The sequence below is a fragment of the Protopterus annectens genome, chromosome 2.part1 (assembly GCF_019279795.1).
Source record: "Protopterus annectens isolate FY-2018-M chromosome 2.part1, PAN1.0, whole genome shotgun sequence".
In the NCBI taxonomy this organism is placed as follows: Eukaryota; Metazoa; Chordata; order Ceratodontiformes; family Protopteridae; genus Protopterus; species Protopterus annectens.
The window spans coordinates 1,475,518,817-1,475,536,179 of record NC_056729.1 but is presented as its reverse complement, the minus strand read 5'-3'; the positions used below and the strand labels follow the sequence as shown (position 1 = coordinate 1,475,536,179).

The window sequence follows — 17,363 nt, the reverse complement described above, 5'->3', positions numbered from 1 at the left end:
CCTGGATGCAAAACCCTTGGTAATGAGATGTGCCACATAGAAGGACTTTCTGACCACAGTGGCAATGTGGTGATCGAAGGAGAGGTTGCTGTCAACCTGTGTCCCCATATCTCTTCTAATGCCTCCAGTGTTCAGTGGGCTCCCATTAATGTGGTAATTAGTGGGAACTGAGTTTTTCCCAAAGGGGATGATGATGCATTTTTTGGCATTAAGCTTAAGGCCATGGTTTCAACACCAGTCATTGGTCTCAGTGAGGCCTTTCTGTAGGATGTCTGCATTACTTCGGGAGTTAATAATGGCTCCCAGTTTGCAGTCATCTGTGAACTTAGTTAGCCAGAGTCCCTCCAAAAAGCTGAATGGTCTGTCTTGGTATTCGAACTGTGAACTACTGCATGCAAAGCCAGAACTCTAACCACTAAGCTAACGGAGCTGTCTCACCTAAAGAATGCTTTCTCAGCATCCAGATGTAGTTAATAAAAGTTTCTTTGTTCTGCTCCTTTTTGTTCTTTATTGTTTTATTGATATTGTCATAGGTTTGCCATCTGTAGAATCACAGTTTAACACCAAAATTGGTCTGCAGACCCCAGATCCATAAGGTTTTTCCATTCTTTTAATATTACAACTACCACTGCTTTTCTGCTTGACAATGGAATGTCTCCTCACTTTATTACAGTATTAAATATTTCATGCTATATGTTAAGTATTTTTTTCTGTTGCATCACTTTACTTCACACTTCATTTGGTATTTCATTCATCCAGGAGTCTCCCCCTTTGTTTGACCTTTAATGGCTGTTCTGATTTCCTGTCTTATGATTTTCCCCTGTCAAAGTTCTGTCCTCCTGCTCATCTATTCATTTGGTGGCAGTACCATAAGGAATTACTCTACTTTACTGTCCACTTACTCCCATCCTTCCATTTCTTTGTATATGTTTTCATAATACCCTCTAAATACTTCTAGATACTTTCTTAGCTCTTTTACCATACCCCCTCCTACTCTTGGGCTTTTTAATGAAGTAACACTTCTTTGCACCTTCTGTATCCTTCATGTATGTGCCAATAATTTAATATTCCTTGGGGATACCTCAAATAATCTTTTTCTCAATGATAATTATTTTGTTCTCATTCATTCTTTCTTTCAAGGTAATCCATTACTTATTTTTTGTGCTTGCTGTAACCTCTCTTGTTCTTGCTCCTTAATAGAGCTACCTTCCTTTGCAGCTTTTTAACCTCATCCAGCCCTTGTACATATTAGCTTCAGCTGTTGTTTCACTCCTCCTTAACTGTTTCTCTTACCCTTTCCCTATATCTTTCCTTCATCTGTCCCTACTCCTTCCTATATTCTCAGTCCTACATTCAACACCTGCCATTAACTCATTTAATGCCTCTGTTACCCATTCATAAAACCTTTCCTTGTACTTCAGATATGTAGGAAATCTCCAGTGCATTTGACCCTCCTGCATAGTTGACCCCCTGAAGCATTAGTATTATTGGTGCATAGTCTATACTCGTACTATGTTTCTAAGTCATGGAACACCTTACCTATATCCATCATGTCATTACCTTCCCTCCCATCTATCAAAACCATTGTGAAAGACTTCCTAGCCAAAAGGTGACTCTGTTCTTGCTCAACACCAGGATAAACTTTAACCGTAAATGTGAACAAGTAAATATACATACTTTACATCTCCTTACTTCACTCACTTCCTTACTATTGTCAATTTCTATCCCCTGGTATTTTCTCTAAATATACCATAAGCCTGTTTATATATTACTTCATATTGCAATTCATGTTTGTATTATACCAACTTATCTTTAATTTCTCAATAAACTGGATAAAACTACTCTAAAAATTAAATCATTATCATATAATACCTTGTATATATTCTTAACTAATGTTTTCATATTATGTCTAATTTGTTATAATTATTTAAAGTGTAGATTTTTTGTATTACTTTTGAAGAGTGTAAAATTACTGTTCTTAAAATGTTTTGTAATACTTTTTGTAATACTTTGTAGCTTTTCTCCCCGGTCCTCAGCTGAAAATGGGCTCCTACCCAGTCAGACTTTCCGAGCAATCAAGTGTCGATAAATAAATAAAATGTGGTCTGATATTATTATTGGATGTAAAACCAAACTAGTTATTATGCTATGGTGCTTCTTTGTCATATAGACTCTACCTGGTATTGCCCAGTTGTTATATGTTTCAGCATGTCGAGTATACTCTCTGTATGTCTTGCATGCCTTGATACATCTCCTATACCCTTTATCATGAAGTATTTTTCCAGATATCTATCTTCTAGTGTTACCATATACTTAACATATCACCCAAAACATCCACTCCAGGTATTAAGATACCTTACTGAAAACTAATTATCACACTCAGAATCTTCTTCATATCATTTGGGAGATATGTATATGTTAACGAGAGTGATTCTTTTACTCAGCATCTCCTAACGGTACTTTTCTGTTATCAGGGCAACACTTTAAATGCGGTTGCGGAGCTCCGAATCCAGTGTCAAACCGTGTCTTTTTGATGTTAATCTTAGCAGGTGTGTTACAGCTTCTTTTTTTTAAATATTATCAATTAAATTATTTTACACACACCTGTTAAGATTAACATCAAAAATACATGGTTTGACAATGGATTTGGAGGTCAGCAACCGCATTTAAAGTGTTTGGCTGATAACAGAGTAGTACAAAATAAAAAATCAATTTCTCCATAATATGCATACTATTACATGTATTTATCCATAATATGCATACTATTAAACATATTCTTCATAAAGTCCTAATCCAAATCTGTAATTAAACTTAGTTGGCATCTTGCAGCTAAAAAGATGCAATCAGAATCACGGAACAGCTGTTCGGCACTAAGCATTTTTTTAAAGCCTCAGGTACTGATTTAGCTAGGCTTCACTGACCATGGAAGTAACCATTGCTAGGATGTACAAATATATTGTTATCTTACAAGGGCAAGCATATTATGACTATTGAAAAAAAGACAGGTTTTCCAAATTTTATGTATTTTTATTTTTTACTTTCTGTCTTTGTAACTTATCAGGGCAGCACTTTCAACGTGATTGTTCAGCCGTAATCTACTACCTTAACACGTCTATTAACAAGATGCGTGTAAAAATTAAAAATAACTTCTATTTTTTTAAATTTATTATTAAAACAAATAATTTTTACAGATATGTGGTTAACAGACATGTGAAGGAACTGGATTACAGCTGAACAATCGCATTGAAAGTGTTGCCCCGATAACGGAAAAGTACCCTCCTAACTATTACATATTTGCTGTCTGCATATATCATTTTTTTTTCTATTGTTACTTGTCTCTGTCTTGGTAGCAAAATTGTTCATCTGTGAGCTGTACCTCTTCCTCTCTGTTATATTGGCTATTCATACTCTTGGGCTCTTAAATGCATTTTTCGCAGCATCATTACTTTTATTGTACTCTTGTTGATATATTCCAATATTGTTTCCTGCTTTTGCACCTCTACTTCCTGTTGTTTTTTTAAATTGGTTATCCCTTTCCATTCTTTACTTCTTGGTCTTGCTCATCCTTTCCCTTGTTTCCTCCTTTTTGCCAAATAGTCTTTCTTCTTTTTTGCCTTCCCAAAATCACACTAGTATCTTCCACCAGACTATCAGTTGTCTTTTCTTTTTAAATTGCTTCTCATTGTCGCTACCCTTTAAACTACTAATACTACACATTACTAGAGTAACTACATACATCACATCCCTCCTTTACTTCCCTCGTAATTTTTACTGTACTTTAGCTTCTTCAAGCCATCTCTTACATTACTGATCAGTCAACTATGCCTCACCTCCAAATAAAGTTTGTTGACATTTAGATATTAATATCTATGGGACTCTTATTTCCTCCCTGATATGTTTCTATATTTCATTGTACTTTTCTCTTTGATCTTTATTTGTTGGGCCTCTTATTCCTCTTTTCCGTATTCCATTCAAGCCTCAACCTTTTTGTTCATGCTCATCTTTTATTACATCTCCCATTTCTTCCCTGCCCTTTTGCTTATCTCCACCTGCATTCTCAGCTGTTTCTCACCTCTTCCTCCATATCCCTTGTTTACTGGTTATTGCATCTTGCTTATTTCTTGTCCCTTTGTCTTTCCTTGTTATTCTTCATGCATGTTGAATTTGCAGTGTCTACCTCTTGCTGCTTCTTGACCAGTCCTTTTATTTTGAAGGTTTATCAAATTAGTCCCTTCTTCTCTTTCTTTATTTGCTGACCTCTCTCTGCTGAATTGCAGCAGTACATGTTGTTGATTGCTCACTTAATTTCCCTTTGCTACAGCAATTGTGAGGGATGAAAAAAGTCAGAGAAGAAAAAAAATGTCTCTCCAAATGTTCCTTACAATGTCTCAGTGGATTTTCCCATATTTTATATACTGAATTCTGGAAAACGTGTTAGAATACTCTCCAGTAGCACTACATAACCCCTTTCCCTCTTTTACCTCCCAAATAACTTGCTTTTAACATTAACATGTATCTATGCATTTCTCTAACATATTATGAACTTTGAAGACAGTCCTTTCAGTGTTGTATATTGTAATTTTAACATTTAACATTGCCCACTAGTCTGATTATTTATATAATATATGTAATTGCTGTCCATATTTGATGCAGTATTAGTGCCCCCTGTTTTCTCTAATATTCAACAGTTTACTGTCTCTAGTGTCTTTTGCCTGCAGGGCTTATCTCACTTTTTTTTTAAGAATTCCTGTATTTTATGCTGTTAACATTTTCCTCTGAAAGACTGGAAATGATTTTACTGCAGTCCTCTGGTATTGTTTACTAGCTGTCCTTTGGTTGTCTTCCCCCTGCATCCTTTCTTGACTCTCCTTTGAGCTGTTCTCTTCCTGCTAGATCCCTTGCAAATCTTCTATTGTTGCCTGTGCCACCATGTAGTTTTTTTCAGCCCTCCAAGGTAGAAAATCTTTAGGATCGCTGGATGTCGAAGCTTAAAGCTTAGCTGTTTCTGTCTGCACAGCTTAATTACTAGTAAACACAAATTTCTTTGTTGCTATATGGATGCCAAATCATTGTGCATGAGTATCCTTGTTTTATCCATCTGCAGCACATGGCCCTTCCTCCACAACTTACTAAGAATTATTTCCTTTATGTTGTATGACTGAAACTTTATTACCATTGGTCATGGTCTTCTTCTAGTCAGTGCTTCCACTGATGCACCCTGTGCCCTCTCAATTTTTCAGTATTTCAGTCCACTTTGCTATCCAGCTCGGTATGAAGTCCTTGCAGCAGGCCCCTTCTAGCTTTTCCAGTATTGCAGTGAATCATAAATTGTCTCTCCTTGCCCTGTATTATTGTTCTGTCAACCTTGTCTTCATTTACTCCTGCATACATTCGAGCTCCACTACTTTCTCTTTTAGCTCCATCTTCTCTTTCTTCTTCCACAGTAAAGCAATGTCCTCAGCATATTGCACTAGGATTCCTTTGATTACTCAGCCTTCCTATTGTAGGTCCAATTAATATTAAGGCCCTCCATATACATTTGTCTGTCTTATTCCTCCATAGAGGCCTTGGATGATTGCAAATTAGGAGCTGTCATTGAATCCCATTCCAACACAAATGTTCTTCAGGAAGGGTTGACACAAACAACTGGTGTCAGAGCCATGGATTAAAACTAAATGCCAAGAAATGCATAATAGTATCCTTCGGGAAGTCATCCATCCATCCACCCCTGGTAACTATCATATTGACAACACACCCCTTAGAGTTGACCCAGTAGTCAGGAACTTAGGGACACACAGACAGTAATCTAGCCTTTGACCATTGTGTGTGGACAGTAGTGAAGAAATCTTTGTATGTTATACAACTTATAAACAAAGGTATGGCACCTAGGTCCAAGAAAGTCATTACTCCACTGTATTCTGCATTCATCAGACCTGTCAATGAGTACAATGCCCCCTTTGGTATGTACCTTACCAGGCATATCAAACAATTGGAATGTCCAAAGAGGTTCCTTACTAAAAGAATACAGGCATAAGTAACCTATCCTATGCAGACTGCCTCAAGGCCCTATCTCTGTATTCTGTCTCCTACAGGCTGTTGAGGGGAGATCTATGCCATGCATACAGGGCATTGTCAGAACCCATTCTGATGGACATCCTGCATATCCAAAAAATTACAGAATTACCTTTCTAAAGACTTAAACCTTGCCTGTGATATAAATAGGACCTGCTGGAGAGAAAGGTATATATCCCAGAGACTACCCCATCTTTGATACGGGCACCCCATCCATGTGAAGCAGAGTTCCTCCCTAACTCAGTTCAAGTGTAACTTGAACAGTTGGATGGGGAACAGGAAATTCTTCCCTGGTTTGGCACCTATGCCTCTAATGAACGCAGACAACCTGTAAATAGTTCATCTTCCCAGGCCCCTGCTTATACTTATCAAGGGTACCAGAACTTGTCAGAGATTTGGGATGCATGCCTAGGCTTAAAAAGCCCTTGTGGTCATTAGCCAAGTAAATACTTATGAACCCGTGAATCAATGAATGTTGTGAAGCTCAGGCTGGCAAACGAACAAATGAGCAATGATGAAGCTGTTATAAGAACAGTATACTGAACAGTGCAGAGGAGTCTAAAGTCATTGATAAAACTGCTCATTGATATCATCAAATGGTTACCATAAATAATTACTGTTAATGTACCCATCATGTAGCAGTTGGGTTTCCTGTGAGATCACCAGCATCTGTAACAGAACAAAGTCAAATGAAGTTATAATTTTAATGTGCATAAGGTTTTAGCACATAAGTTGAGACAACAGAAGGAGGAAAGAGGTCAAAGATGAGAGATGAAACAAAAGGCAAATATGTAATGGGTCAAGTAAAATAGCAGAAATAGTAGGTAACCATTACAAAAATCTATGTACTAGACAATACCTAAGGGGTGAATGGGAACCAAGAACTGAGGAATTTTTGAGACCTGATCTTACCTGGATTGGCCATGGCTCAGGTTGAATTTTTAATGAACCCAATAAAAATGGAACAGGTCAAGAGTAGTATAAGTAAGCAAAAAATGTATAGACACCAGGGGTAAATGGTATGCCAGTAGAAGTGTGGAAAGAAGGAAGGGACAAATTAAAAGAGATATGGACTGCATTGTATAGTGGGATATTACTAATCGTGGAAAAAGCAGTGTTATCAATTATTTTTAAGGAAAGTAAAGTCACTGCAAAAGTGGCTTTATAAAGAGATGTATCATTTGTAAACCATTGTTTTGATTTTTTTATGTCAATTTTGGCAGATAGGCTAGCTAAAATAGTCCCCATGTTAATAAATTGTGATCAGGTAGGAAAAATAATGAAAATGTAAAAACAACCTAATTGATACTTAAGGAAGTAGAGGATAAAAAGATCCCATTGTTCATCGTTAGTCTTGATGCAGAAAGTTATTCAGTTAGGGTGCATTGTGATTTCCTGTGGAAGGTCTTAGAAAGATTTGGTTGTCACCCTCACTTTATTGAGGGGTTAAGGCAGATCAAGAATTTGAGGTTTACATAAAGGTGGAGTTGGGGGCGTGGGGGATCATACAGGGAAAGAAAAAAATAACAAGAGGGACAAGACAGGGCTGCTCTTTTCCCCCCTTAGTAGTTTGCTCTATGTCTAGATCCCTTTGCTCAAAAGGAAGAGTGAAATATAGGGATTCATTTGGAATAACAATCAAGAAAAAGAGGATTTGTTTGTAGATAATGTGATGTTATACTTGACTGACTGGATAATGGTGTAACTAAATTGTTTGAATTACTGAAGTCTTTTGCAAACAGTTCAGGATACAAGCTTAATGTGAGTAAGACTAAAGCTATTCCAGTGAACTGATATCCCTCATTTGATTTGGCGCAATAGTATCCTTATATGCGAGGACATTTTAAAATGATGTACTTAGGAGTATGGCTAACAATGAGGTGTGAGTATGCTCCAAAGGAAACATGGAGAAAGGTAAAAGAGAAGCCACTGAAAAGCATTTGGAGGTGGAAATTATTATCATTAGACTTAGATAATAAAGTATTGGCCTTAAAAATGTTAATAGGCCCCTGCATATTTGTAGTTTAAGGTTTTGTATATCAGGAAGTGGAAGACATTTGGCACATATTGAAAAGGGAGATACAAAAAATAATTTTGGATGATAAAAAAGTGGAATAAGTTGATCCTTCCATTGGATATGTAAGGCCTTACAGTCCCCGAATTAGAAAGTTACTACAAGTCGACAAAATTAAGATAGGCGTAAATGGGCAGTTTAACATGGGGTAGAAATAAGTTGATGTTTTCACAGATTTGGGACGACAAAAGAATAAAAAACTAAATACTTGGTCAGAATATTCCAGAGGAGAATGGGAGTTAGGACACTGTGAAATGTACTTAGTATGACCAAGAGAATTCTGGGACATAATAGGTCTGATGAATGGAAAAGAGATTTGCTTCTGAAAGGATAGCTCTGGTGAGTGGTTAATATCAAACCCTGTAATTGAGAGACTGGTGCAAGAAGGGTAGAAATTTCATATCCTGGGAGCAACTGAGGCCTGGGAAGAGATACTAGAATGGTTGGAGGCTAAGCAGACTTTCCATTTTAGAGAGAATGAATGCATGACTTGCAGGGATCTGGTATTAGCAATGAATAAGAGAAAAAGAGAAATGAAACATGGCAATAAACACGCCAGAGATAATTAAACTATTTATACAGGCTAAGTCAGAAATAGCCTATACTAGCAAATTAATTAGTAGGTTGTATGGAGGGATCTTGAGAAGTGATGACAGCAAAGTATTAAAATGGAAAACAAGGGTGGTTGAAAAAAACTAGGAATGCATTTGGTGGAGGAGGAGTGGAGAGACATATGCTTATACAAATAACTAAATACAGGAAATTTTGAACTTTTGGGTGAAAATGTCTCCACAAATATTTCTATACCCAAGAAGGGCTACATAAATGTTTAGGGTGTCAGACGTGCTGGAAATGTGACATAGGAAAGGTGGGGGACAGGGAGCATATTTTTTGCTCCTGTCCAAAATTAATGCAATTTTAAAATAGATTTTCAATGCTTGATAAGGAAAATCCTGGATAGCAAATGTCGACATCAGAAAGAAAATCTCTTTTATTAGTACAAGGGAAATAGGGGTGTTGAGGCACGTCAAGGAAGTTAGTGTGCTTTATACTCTTGGTAGCTATAAAGTAATCACAGGGGAATGGTAAAAAGACAAAGACCATGTTTTGATGATAGGTAGAAGATTATCAGAACAATCAGTGATCTTGAGTTAAGAGGAGGCCCCAGAAAACCAAGCCTGATTTTTAAAACTAAATGGACCCAACAGAGCCAGTTATTGGAACACGTTTTGAATAACTAGAACCATGCATATTTGATTATTGACTTTGCAGCTAATGATTAAGTGAATCAGAGAGTGTTTTGTTAAACTTGTTATTATGAGAATAGAAAATATAAATAAAGGAAATACAGTGAAAATATATATTAGTTAGTAAAATATGACTAAATCTGAGATTCCAGTTGTGAACTATAGAAATGTTAAGACTTTAAAATGTACTTTTTAGGTATAAAACATGAAAAACATATTCCAAGGTGTTATAATGTGTAATGCCCATGCATGAAGATTGCACTATATGTAGAGTGTCTTGAAAATGTTCATTGTTTATAAGGCTCCCTTTGGTTTGAAAAATAGTTGTTATAGTATTAATGAGTAATAGTCATTGAGCTACTTTGTTTTCTCAAACACTGAAGGGAAGCTTTTCAAAACTGAAGTAGGAAATGATAATTAGAATCTACACAACACTACCACTCCATCTCAGCCATAATTAGTAAGTAGCCAGATAGAATGATGAATGAAGAGGCACATTGCTGGACATATTGGATGCTGTTATGACTAGCTTCCTCCCTTGAGAGCATTGAGTTGTCTGTTAAGATTTATAACTGGGAGTGAAGAATGCTGTTTTAAAGTTGCTGTTGGGGTTTATTTTAGAGACTATTGCACTGAAAATACTTTGGGCCGTTGCTTGTATTACATTAGTGCTGAGATACAAATTGTTTACTATTAACATAATGAAAAGTGAATTGTACATTTTAATTTGTGTAACATTTATTTTTTTTCTACTGTATTTTTGCTTAGTGTAATTAAACGATGAAGAACATGTACTACAAAAATAAAGAATGTTTATAAAATTAAGGAAAATTTTAGGCATATACTGGCTGTCATTAGGTGTCTTTTGTAATGGATATTCATTAGTCAGCATAGGAGCAGTTAGGCCAGTAGATACATTATTGCTCTTTTTTATTTTGTAGGTTCCAAAAGATGAATGTGCTGCTAAACCCACTGGTGCAAGTAAGATGGAACAGGACATTTTGGCCAGAACTTTGGAGAAACACCGGGAGGGAATAATTCGTAAACAAGTTGCAGCTGGTAGAGAGTTCAAAGGATGTCCTTTCTATAGCAAACCAGAACTTATCTACTTCAAGGTCAGTTTTAATCAACTTTGATTTTCAGGTATCTCTGTCCCACCCCATTCATATTACCTGAGCCCTTTAAGAATCCATTTATTAGTTAAATTACATTGTTTTTAAACGAAGGTTATATCACTTGGAGCCATTTTAGCAGTATGCCATGGCCTACTATTTATCGCTGTAAAATAGCAGCCTAGAATTCTGAGATTAAAACTAGATGTTTTCATGTGGCTTCAGCCATATCCTCCAAAATATATGGTTTACATAATACAGCTCTAATTCTGACAGAAAACAGAGGCTTGTTGAAAGATTTAAATGAGTTGTTACAGTAGTAGCTCATGCACTGATGTTGGTTATGATAGTATTTACTCAAGCTTGGCATGGTTTGGTCATAGGAGCGAAGTCCAAGTGTCTAGATTTAGAAGTCGGGAAGAGGCTAATCCAACACAACCTGCTACATGTCATAGATTATTTCTACTTTACAGTTAATATCCTAAATGTGAGAACAAATTAACATATAACATGTTTTGTCTTTTTTTTCCTAATTAAAATGTATTTTTCTGCTCTGCAAATCAGTGTTTAGTTAACCACAATGGACTGTATAATGTCAACTAAAAGGTGTTTTATTTTTATAATTCCTTGACAGAGAAGAAAGATATCATACCTTGTCTTTTTTCTACATAACGTGTCATTTGTTTACATCATAACATCAGCCGATACATGCATATACTTGCAATCCAGTCTTACATGATTCTATCTTAATTAAGCATTCACAAGAATACTGGCAGCTGTACCATCTTTAAATGCAGGATAAAGTTGTAGTCAAATATCATATATTCAGCCATTACTTAATATAAGTTTAGAGTGTAAGGTGCTTTCCTTGCAATACCTCAATCTAGTGGTAACAGTGCATATTCTATTGTACATGACAGACTTAGTTTTTTTTTTTTTACAAACATAACCTAAAAAACAGAGAATCACACAACACCTAAATGAAAACATACAAGTCCCAGCATGACTGCATGATTTTTCACATACATGTATCACACCTATCTTGCATTAAACCATTGTCATACATTCTACTGGCAAGCATCACTAATGCAGTATTTTTTGATGGCAATAATTCTTTTGCGCTGCTCATCAGTTATATTCCATTTCTTTAAGCAGTCAATCCAGCATCACGATATCACCAGTCCTTCTTTCTCAGTACTTTGCTAGGTTAACAAAAATTATCCCTCAGTAATCATATGATCTACAAATTCTCAGAGAGAGCAAGATTCAAGTTTGTCATAGTCTGTTACGTGGCAATGAGGTTTTTTTTTTTTAGATATGCCATGGCAATCATGTAAATGCAAACTATCACCAGAAATATTTTTTGCTGTTCTAGGTCCGTCTTTTTCACTTCATCAACAGTCTTTGTTAGATCACCAGTGGTTAAGTTCAGTTTTCAATTTCCAGCTGTTGCATATGTCTGGTCAGGTACATGCCGAATGGGGCATTATACTCAATGATGGCTCTGATAAGGGCCATATAAAGTGGTACTGTGACTTCCTTGGAAATGGATGCCATGCCCTTAAGTATAAGTTGGACGACATACAATGATTTTCTTATGACCTTGGCAACATGTTGGTCAAAGGCCAGATTACTGTCTACATATGTTCCCAGATCCCTGACTGCCAGATTAACTCTTGGAGTGTCTTATTGATGGAGTAATTAGCTTGGATGGCAGTTTTTCCAAAAGACAATGTAATGCATTTCTTGGAATTGAGTTTTAGTTTGTGACTTTGGCCACAGTCATTTGTCTGTGTGAAACCCTCATGTAAGATGTTTGCGTCATAGGGAAAAATCTATGGTAGCTCCCAATTTGCAGGCATCTGTGAAATTGGTCAGCCAAAGGGCCTTGACAATAGCCTTTACCCATGAAAAATAATAGGTGTGGTCCCAGCATGGAGCCCTGAGGTACCCCAATGGTGACTGGTCTCTTAGTGGAGGTTGTATTACCAATCCTGACTTCTTGGGTCCTCCCTTTGAGCCAACTGACAATCCAGCAAGTTATTTAGGGGGTTTATTCCCAGTGTGGTGAGTTTGTCAACTATACCTGAGTGAGGTATTGCATTGAACACCATAGCGAGATCCACGTAGGTGGTATACACCATTTTCCCCTCATCCATTGCCTTGGTGACCTTTTCAAAGAAGTCCATCAGGTTTAGTAGGCATGACCTTCCCTTGACAAGACCCAACTGAGTTGTCTCCAGTGTCTGAAGGTTGCCTATGTCTTTATTGATCATTTCCATGATAATTCATTCCATGGCTTTGTATATTAGTCTAGTAAGACTAATAGGTCTGTAATTTCCAGGGTCAGTTGATAGTCCACCCTTGTGATGTGGGATGAACATTGCAGTTTTCCATTCCTGTGGTACAAAGCCTATTTTGAGGCCTGTTAGTTCATGTTTCAAGCTATTCAGGAGGCATCCCTCAATATTGTCAGGGCTCACTGAGGCTCTGTTTTTGGCCTTAGCGAGCACCACCAGAATCTGCTCCCTGTTAATAGTTGGGGGGATTATGGTAGTTGGTATTTCATGGGGGGAGGTGGGGGGAATGGGGGATGAAGTTTGATCTGAATTTGCCAGCCAGCAGATTTGCTGTGTTATTCTGCTCAGTGAAGGTGGCACAATCGACCACCAGTTTAGCCCACTGCTATATGCTGCCTTTGAGATTTTGGATATAGCTGTAGAGGGTCTTGTGGTGTATTTAGCCTGTGATGTTATCTTGACCTTATAAGTGGCCTTGTTGTCCTCCTAATTTCCTGTTTAAAGAACTCCTATCATTGTGGGAGTTGCTGTTCCTGATTTTTGCCATGACTTTTTTCCTTTTGTTATGTACTCTCTTAAGGTTAGGTTTCTACCAGTGTGGTTTGCTTTTAGAATTTGTTTTTGGCTTATTTGTAGTAGGCACAGCAGCCTCTATACAGCCATTTACATGGTTGTACATACTTGGTTCTGCTTAGGTTGCTGTGAACTTGGTGTTGAGAGGAGCCCTGAATTTTGACAAACTCTCATTTAATAAGATTTAGTTTACTTAGGCATAATTCCTAACTGTTACAAGGTTAGGTGAGTTACAGGTTGATTTTTATTTCAAAGGAGACAGCTTTGTGGTCTTACCCCACCATTGAGGACATGACACAGGGGGGCAGTGGTCTCCCATATTGGTGATGAAAAGGAACATTTGTTAGCAAATAATATCATGCAACTATTTAATTTTAAACACAGTCAGAGATTTTGGATGCAAACATTATTTATTTTAAAGTACCTTGATACTGGAATATCTCAAGATAAAGAAATTCAACTGTATGCTCAGATGCAATTCCTTTTATATCTTAAAATTAGAAAAAAGAAAAGATTAGTTCATACAAAGTTCAGAACTTTCTCAACTTGTGATTAAAACACAAACACATTCCAAGCCTGAAAGGAGTAAACAGATAACAGGGTATGCATATGGGAGGATACTTTTTGCTATACTCTTTGACATAGTTTATGTATTTCTCTTTCAGCAGAGTTATCTCCTACAAAATACCTAACTTTCTTTCAAGGTGAAATGATTACAAGAAACATGGGAGTCTAGGGACATAGAGGGTGACCTAGAGCTTGCTAGGATATGGTGTGGGACTTTATCTCTGGTGATTTGTACATGGATAAATTCCAGGGTTTCATCACGTTTAACTAACATATAGATGTTATGTGATCCTATCTCGCCTACATTCAATACTGATCGGCACGCTATGCTATAGAGCGAGGCCTCTTATTGGCTGAGCTATTTCTTATCCCAGGATGCACCACCACTAATCCCCCAGATCTCGTTTTCCGCTTACAAGCTAGGACGTGGTCTCAAACTTGGCTGGGCTAAGTAATGTTTTATTCAGGCTTTTCCTGTCAGGAATTTGCTTATTTTGAACCCAAAAGCTGTTTTAACAGCTATTGTTGTAGTACGAGTGTGTTTATCTAAATCTGTTGAGGAATTTGTGTTTTTTCGTTAAGGGAAGGTTTCCCGTTTAAGTTAGAGGGGCCTTCCCCTATTTTCTATTTCTAGCGTTTTATTTGTGTGTCAAGTACCTGCTTAAGTTAGAGGGTCATGACCCTCTTTTTTCTGTGTGTTCTCCATATTATTACTGTATTGTTGGTAAAAAAAAAAAAAAAAAACCTTTATTTTAAACTTAGAACTTGCTAGTTTTTGTCTATTATTGTTAATCTTAGAGGTTTGTTAGCATGTCTAAAGAGCATAGACCCTCTGGGTTTAAAAAATGCGCGAGGTGTGGTTATAAAATGTCCATAACGGACGACCACTCCTCGTGCGTTTATTGTTTAGGCGCCAAGCACCTACAAGAGTCATGTAGCGTGTGTCACGCCTTTTTATCAAGAGTCCTCCAGGAGAGGAAGAACAAATTAATTCTAAAAGGGTTGATTAAGCCATCCTTCGAGGAGGCTTTATCTTCCTCTTCCTCTCCTTCAAAAAAGAAAAAAGCATCGGCTCCGACCAGTCTGTCGGAACCGACTGCCAAAAAACCTAGGCAGGCTTCTCCATCGGCTCCACGGACTTTGGAGCCGAGGGCGGAACGGTCTGCCTTGATGCCTCCAGTCTCGACCCTTCTGGTTTCGGAGCCGAGGACTGGGGCATCGAGAGGCGGGTCATCTTCATCGGCTCCACTGATATTGGAGCCGATGAGGGTTGCCGGCTCAGACTCTTCCCCTTCGGCGCCGAAGTCCTCATCGGCACCGAGGGAAATTGTTTTGAGATCTCCCTCGGAACCGATAGTGATAGAATCCATTCGGAGCCGGTCCCCTAGTCCTATGGAGCCGATGGAGAAATCGGTTCGGACCCGATCGGTGTCATCTAGATCCTCCAAGATGTCTGATTCGAACAGCGACAGGGTGCTCCTAAGACTCTTCCAGTCTCCAGTGTTTCAAAAGTTAGTTTCGGCTCCAGCCCATTCGGCTTCGGAGCCGATGGTCCACCCTGCTACTATGGTTCCTCCTCCAACAGCCTCGGCACCATTGGAGCCGGTGCTGGTGGAACCGATAGAGGTTTTAGGGTCGGGCCCGACCCTTACTCCAACTCCGGCTCTTGAGTCGGAGTTCGGTACGCGGACTTCTTCTGTCGGCCCTGGGGGGGACGCTTCGGGACTGATGTTTTCGGTCCCAAGCCTTCCTCTCGGTGCGTCGGCTGCGGGAGTGCCATCTACCGTCGTGGCCACGGAGGTGGGACCCTCCCAGGATTCTGGTGGTCCCGCCTTCAGGGCTATGAGGAGTGCATTAGCCAAATCATCTTTGGCCACCTCCACGGTCTCCCCAGCTCCTTCCCTGCATACCGAGACTGGGTCTTTGGCAGTCCCCCTGTCCTTAGACAACGGAGCCCCGGGGCCTGAGGTTACCCCCACTGGGGTTTCTCCCCCTCCTGGAGGTCCTTCTGAAGCTTCTTCAGAGGAACCCCCCAGGAAAAGATTGTGCAAGAGGAAGCACGTTGACTCCCCTGATGAGTCTCTTACATCAGACACTGATCTCGATGATGCAGAAGGGTCCCCTAAGTCGTCCTCAGATGATGTCTCCTTTGCAGACATCCTGGAAGCCCTTAAACAACAAGGCGGCTGGCAATCCAAACCCCCTTCTGCTGATGAGTCGGTGTTCCTTAAGGCCTTTGGGGCTCAGCCCTCTGCCTCCTGGGTGTCTCCGCCCTTCGACGAGCTCTTGGACTTGATCTGTTGAAGGGCGTGGGAACACCCAGACTCTGTGGAACCGGTGCCTGCTCGTCCTAATAAGTTCCTGTCAGCACCCCCGGAAAAAGAGTTCCTGACTAAAGGTGTGGCTGTAGATGCTTTGGTGGTGGCATCTGCTACTCAGCAAGATGTAGCAGAGGCTTCGACGTCCGTCCATCCTCCTAATAAGGAGTCTAGGAGCATGGATCGGTACGTTAAGCGCACCCTAAGTTCAGCGGCCTTTACTTTAAGGTCCTTGAACTATCTCAAGCACTTTACCAGATTTCAGAGGGATCTGATTAAAGAACTTTCCGATACCCTCTTGGGTAACCTGCCTGAGGAGCTGGCCCAGACGGTTGGCTCTCAGCTGGCTACACTGTCGTCCATTTCTAACTCGTCCATGAGGCTCATTTCTTATGCGGCCAAAGGGGCGTGTAGAGCGGTGGGTACAGGCATTGCTCTACGGAGACAAGCCTGGCTCCGCCTGTGTCATTTTGCGGAGGCCTTTAAGTCTTCCTTTGCCGACGCCCCCTTTGATGTGTCCTCCTTGTTTGGACCCAAGGTAAAGGACACACTGACCCGCTGCGAGCAAGAAGGTAAGACTTTGACTGCCGTAGGGGCACAATTTTCCACTCCCTTTCGGCCTTATCCCAAGGCTAAAAGAGGAGGGAAAATGTGGTTCCGTAGATCTCAAAAGTCTTACCCCTCACAGCAGGACGATCCCCCTTCCAGAGGCAGGGGAGGGGGAAATTCTTCTGGAAGACGCCGTCCCAGAGGCGGCAGAGGCCCTCGCAACACTGGAGACCGCGAGTCCTTTCATGGCTCTTCAGCCTTTCACAGTCCCTGAGGGATTGCCCAACTGTGCAGCTCCAGAGCCAGTCGGGGGTCGTTTTTCGAAGCACCTAAAAGCCTGGGAAGGTATCACTCAGGACCGATGGGTGCTTCGAATTATCGCCGGAGGTTACACCATCCCTTTCTCTCACTCTCCACCTCAGTCCAAAAAAATCCCGGACCCGCCACCCAGTCAACGGGAAACTGCAGCCTCAGAAGTTTCAAAGCTGCTGCAAAAAGGAGTCATCCAACCAGTCCCCGCAGACCAGATCGGATTAGGGACTTACTCAAGA

The 17,363-nt window shown here is 39.6% G+C and overlaps 1 protein-coding gene across 2 annotated transcripts in view; it reads left to right on the top strand.

The window, feature by feature from the left end:
* CFAP74 (cilia and flagella associated protein 74) overlaps window positions 1-17,363 on the top strand; it is a 3,161,205-nt gene that overhangs the window by 1,013,306 nt on the left and 2,130,536 nt on the right. For both annotated transcript variants that reach the window (XM_044062943.1, XM_044062944.1), the window contains exon 12: window positions 10,335-10,508. In XM_044062943.1, coding sequence (XP_043918878.1) covers window positions 10,335-10,508 — 174 coding nt within the window. The remainder of the gene's footprint in view (window positions 1-10,334; window positions 10,509-17,363) is intronic.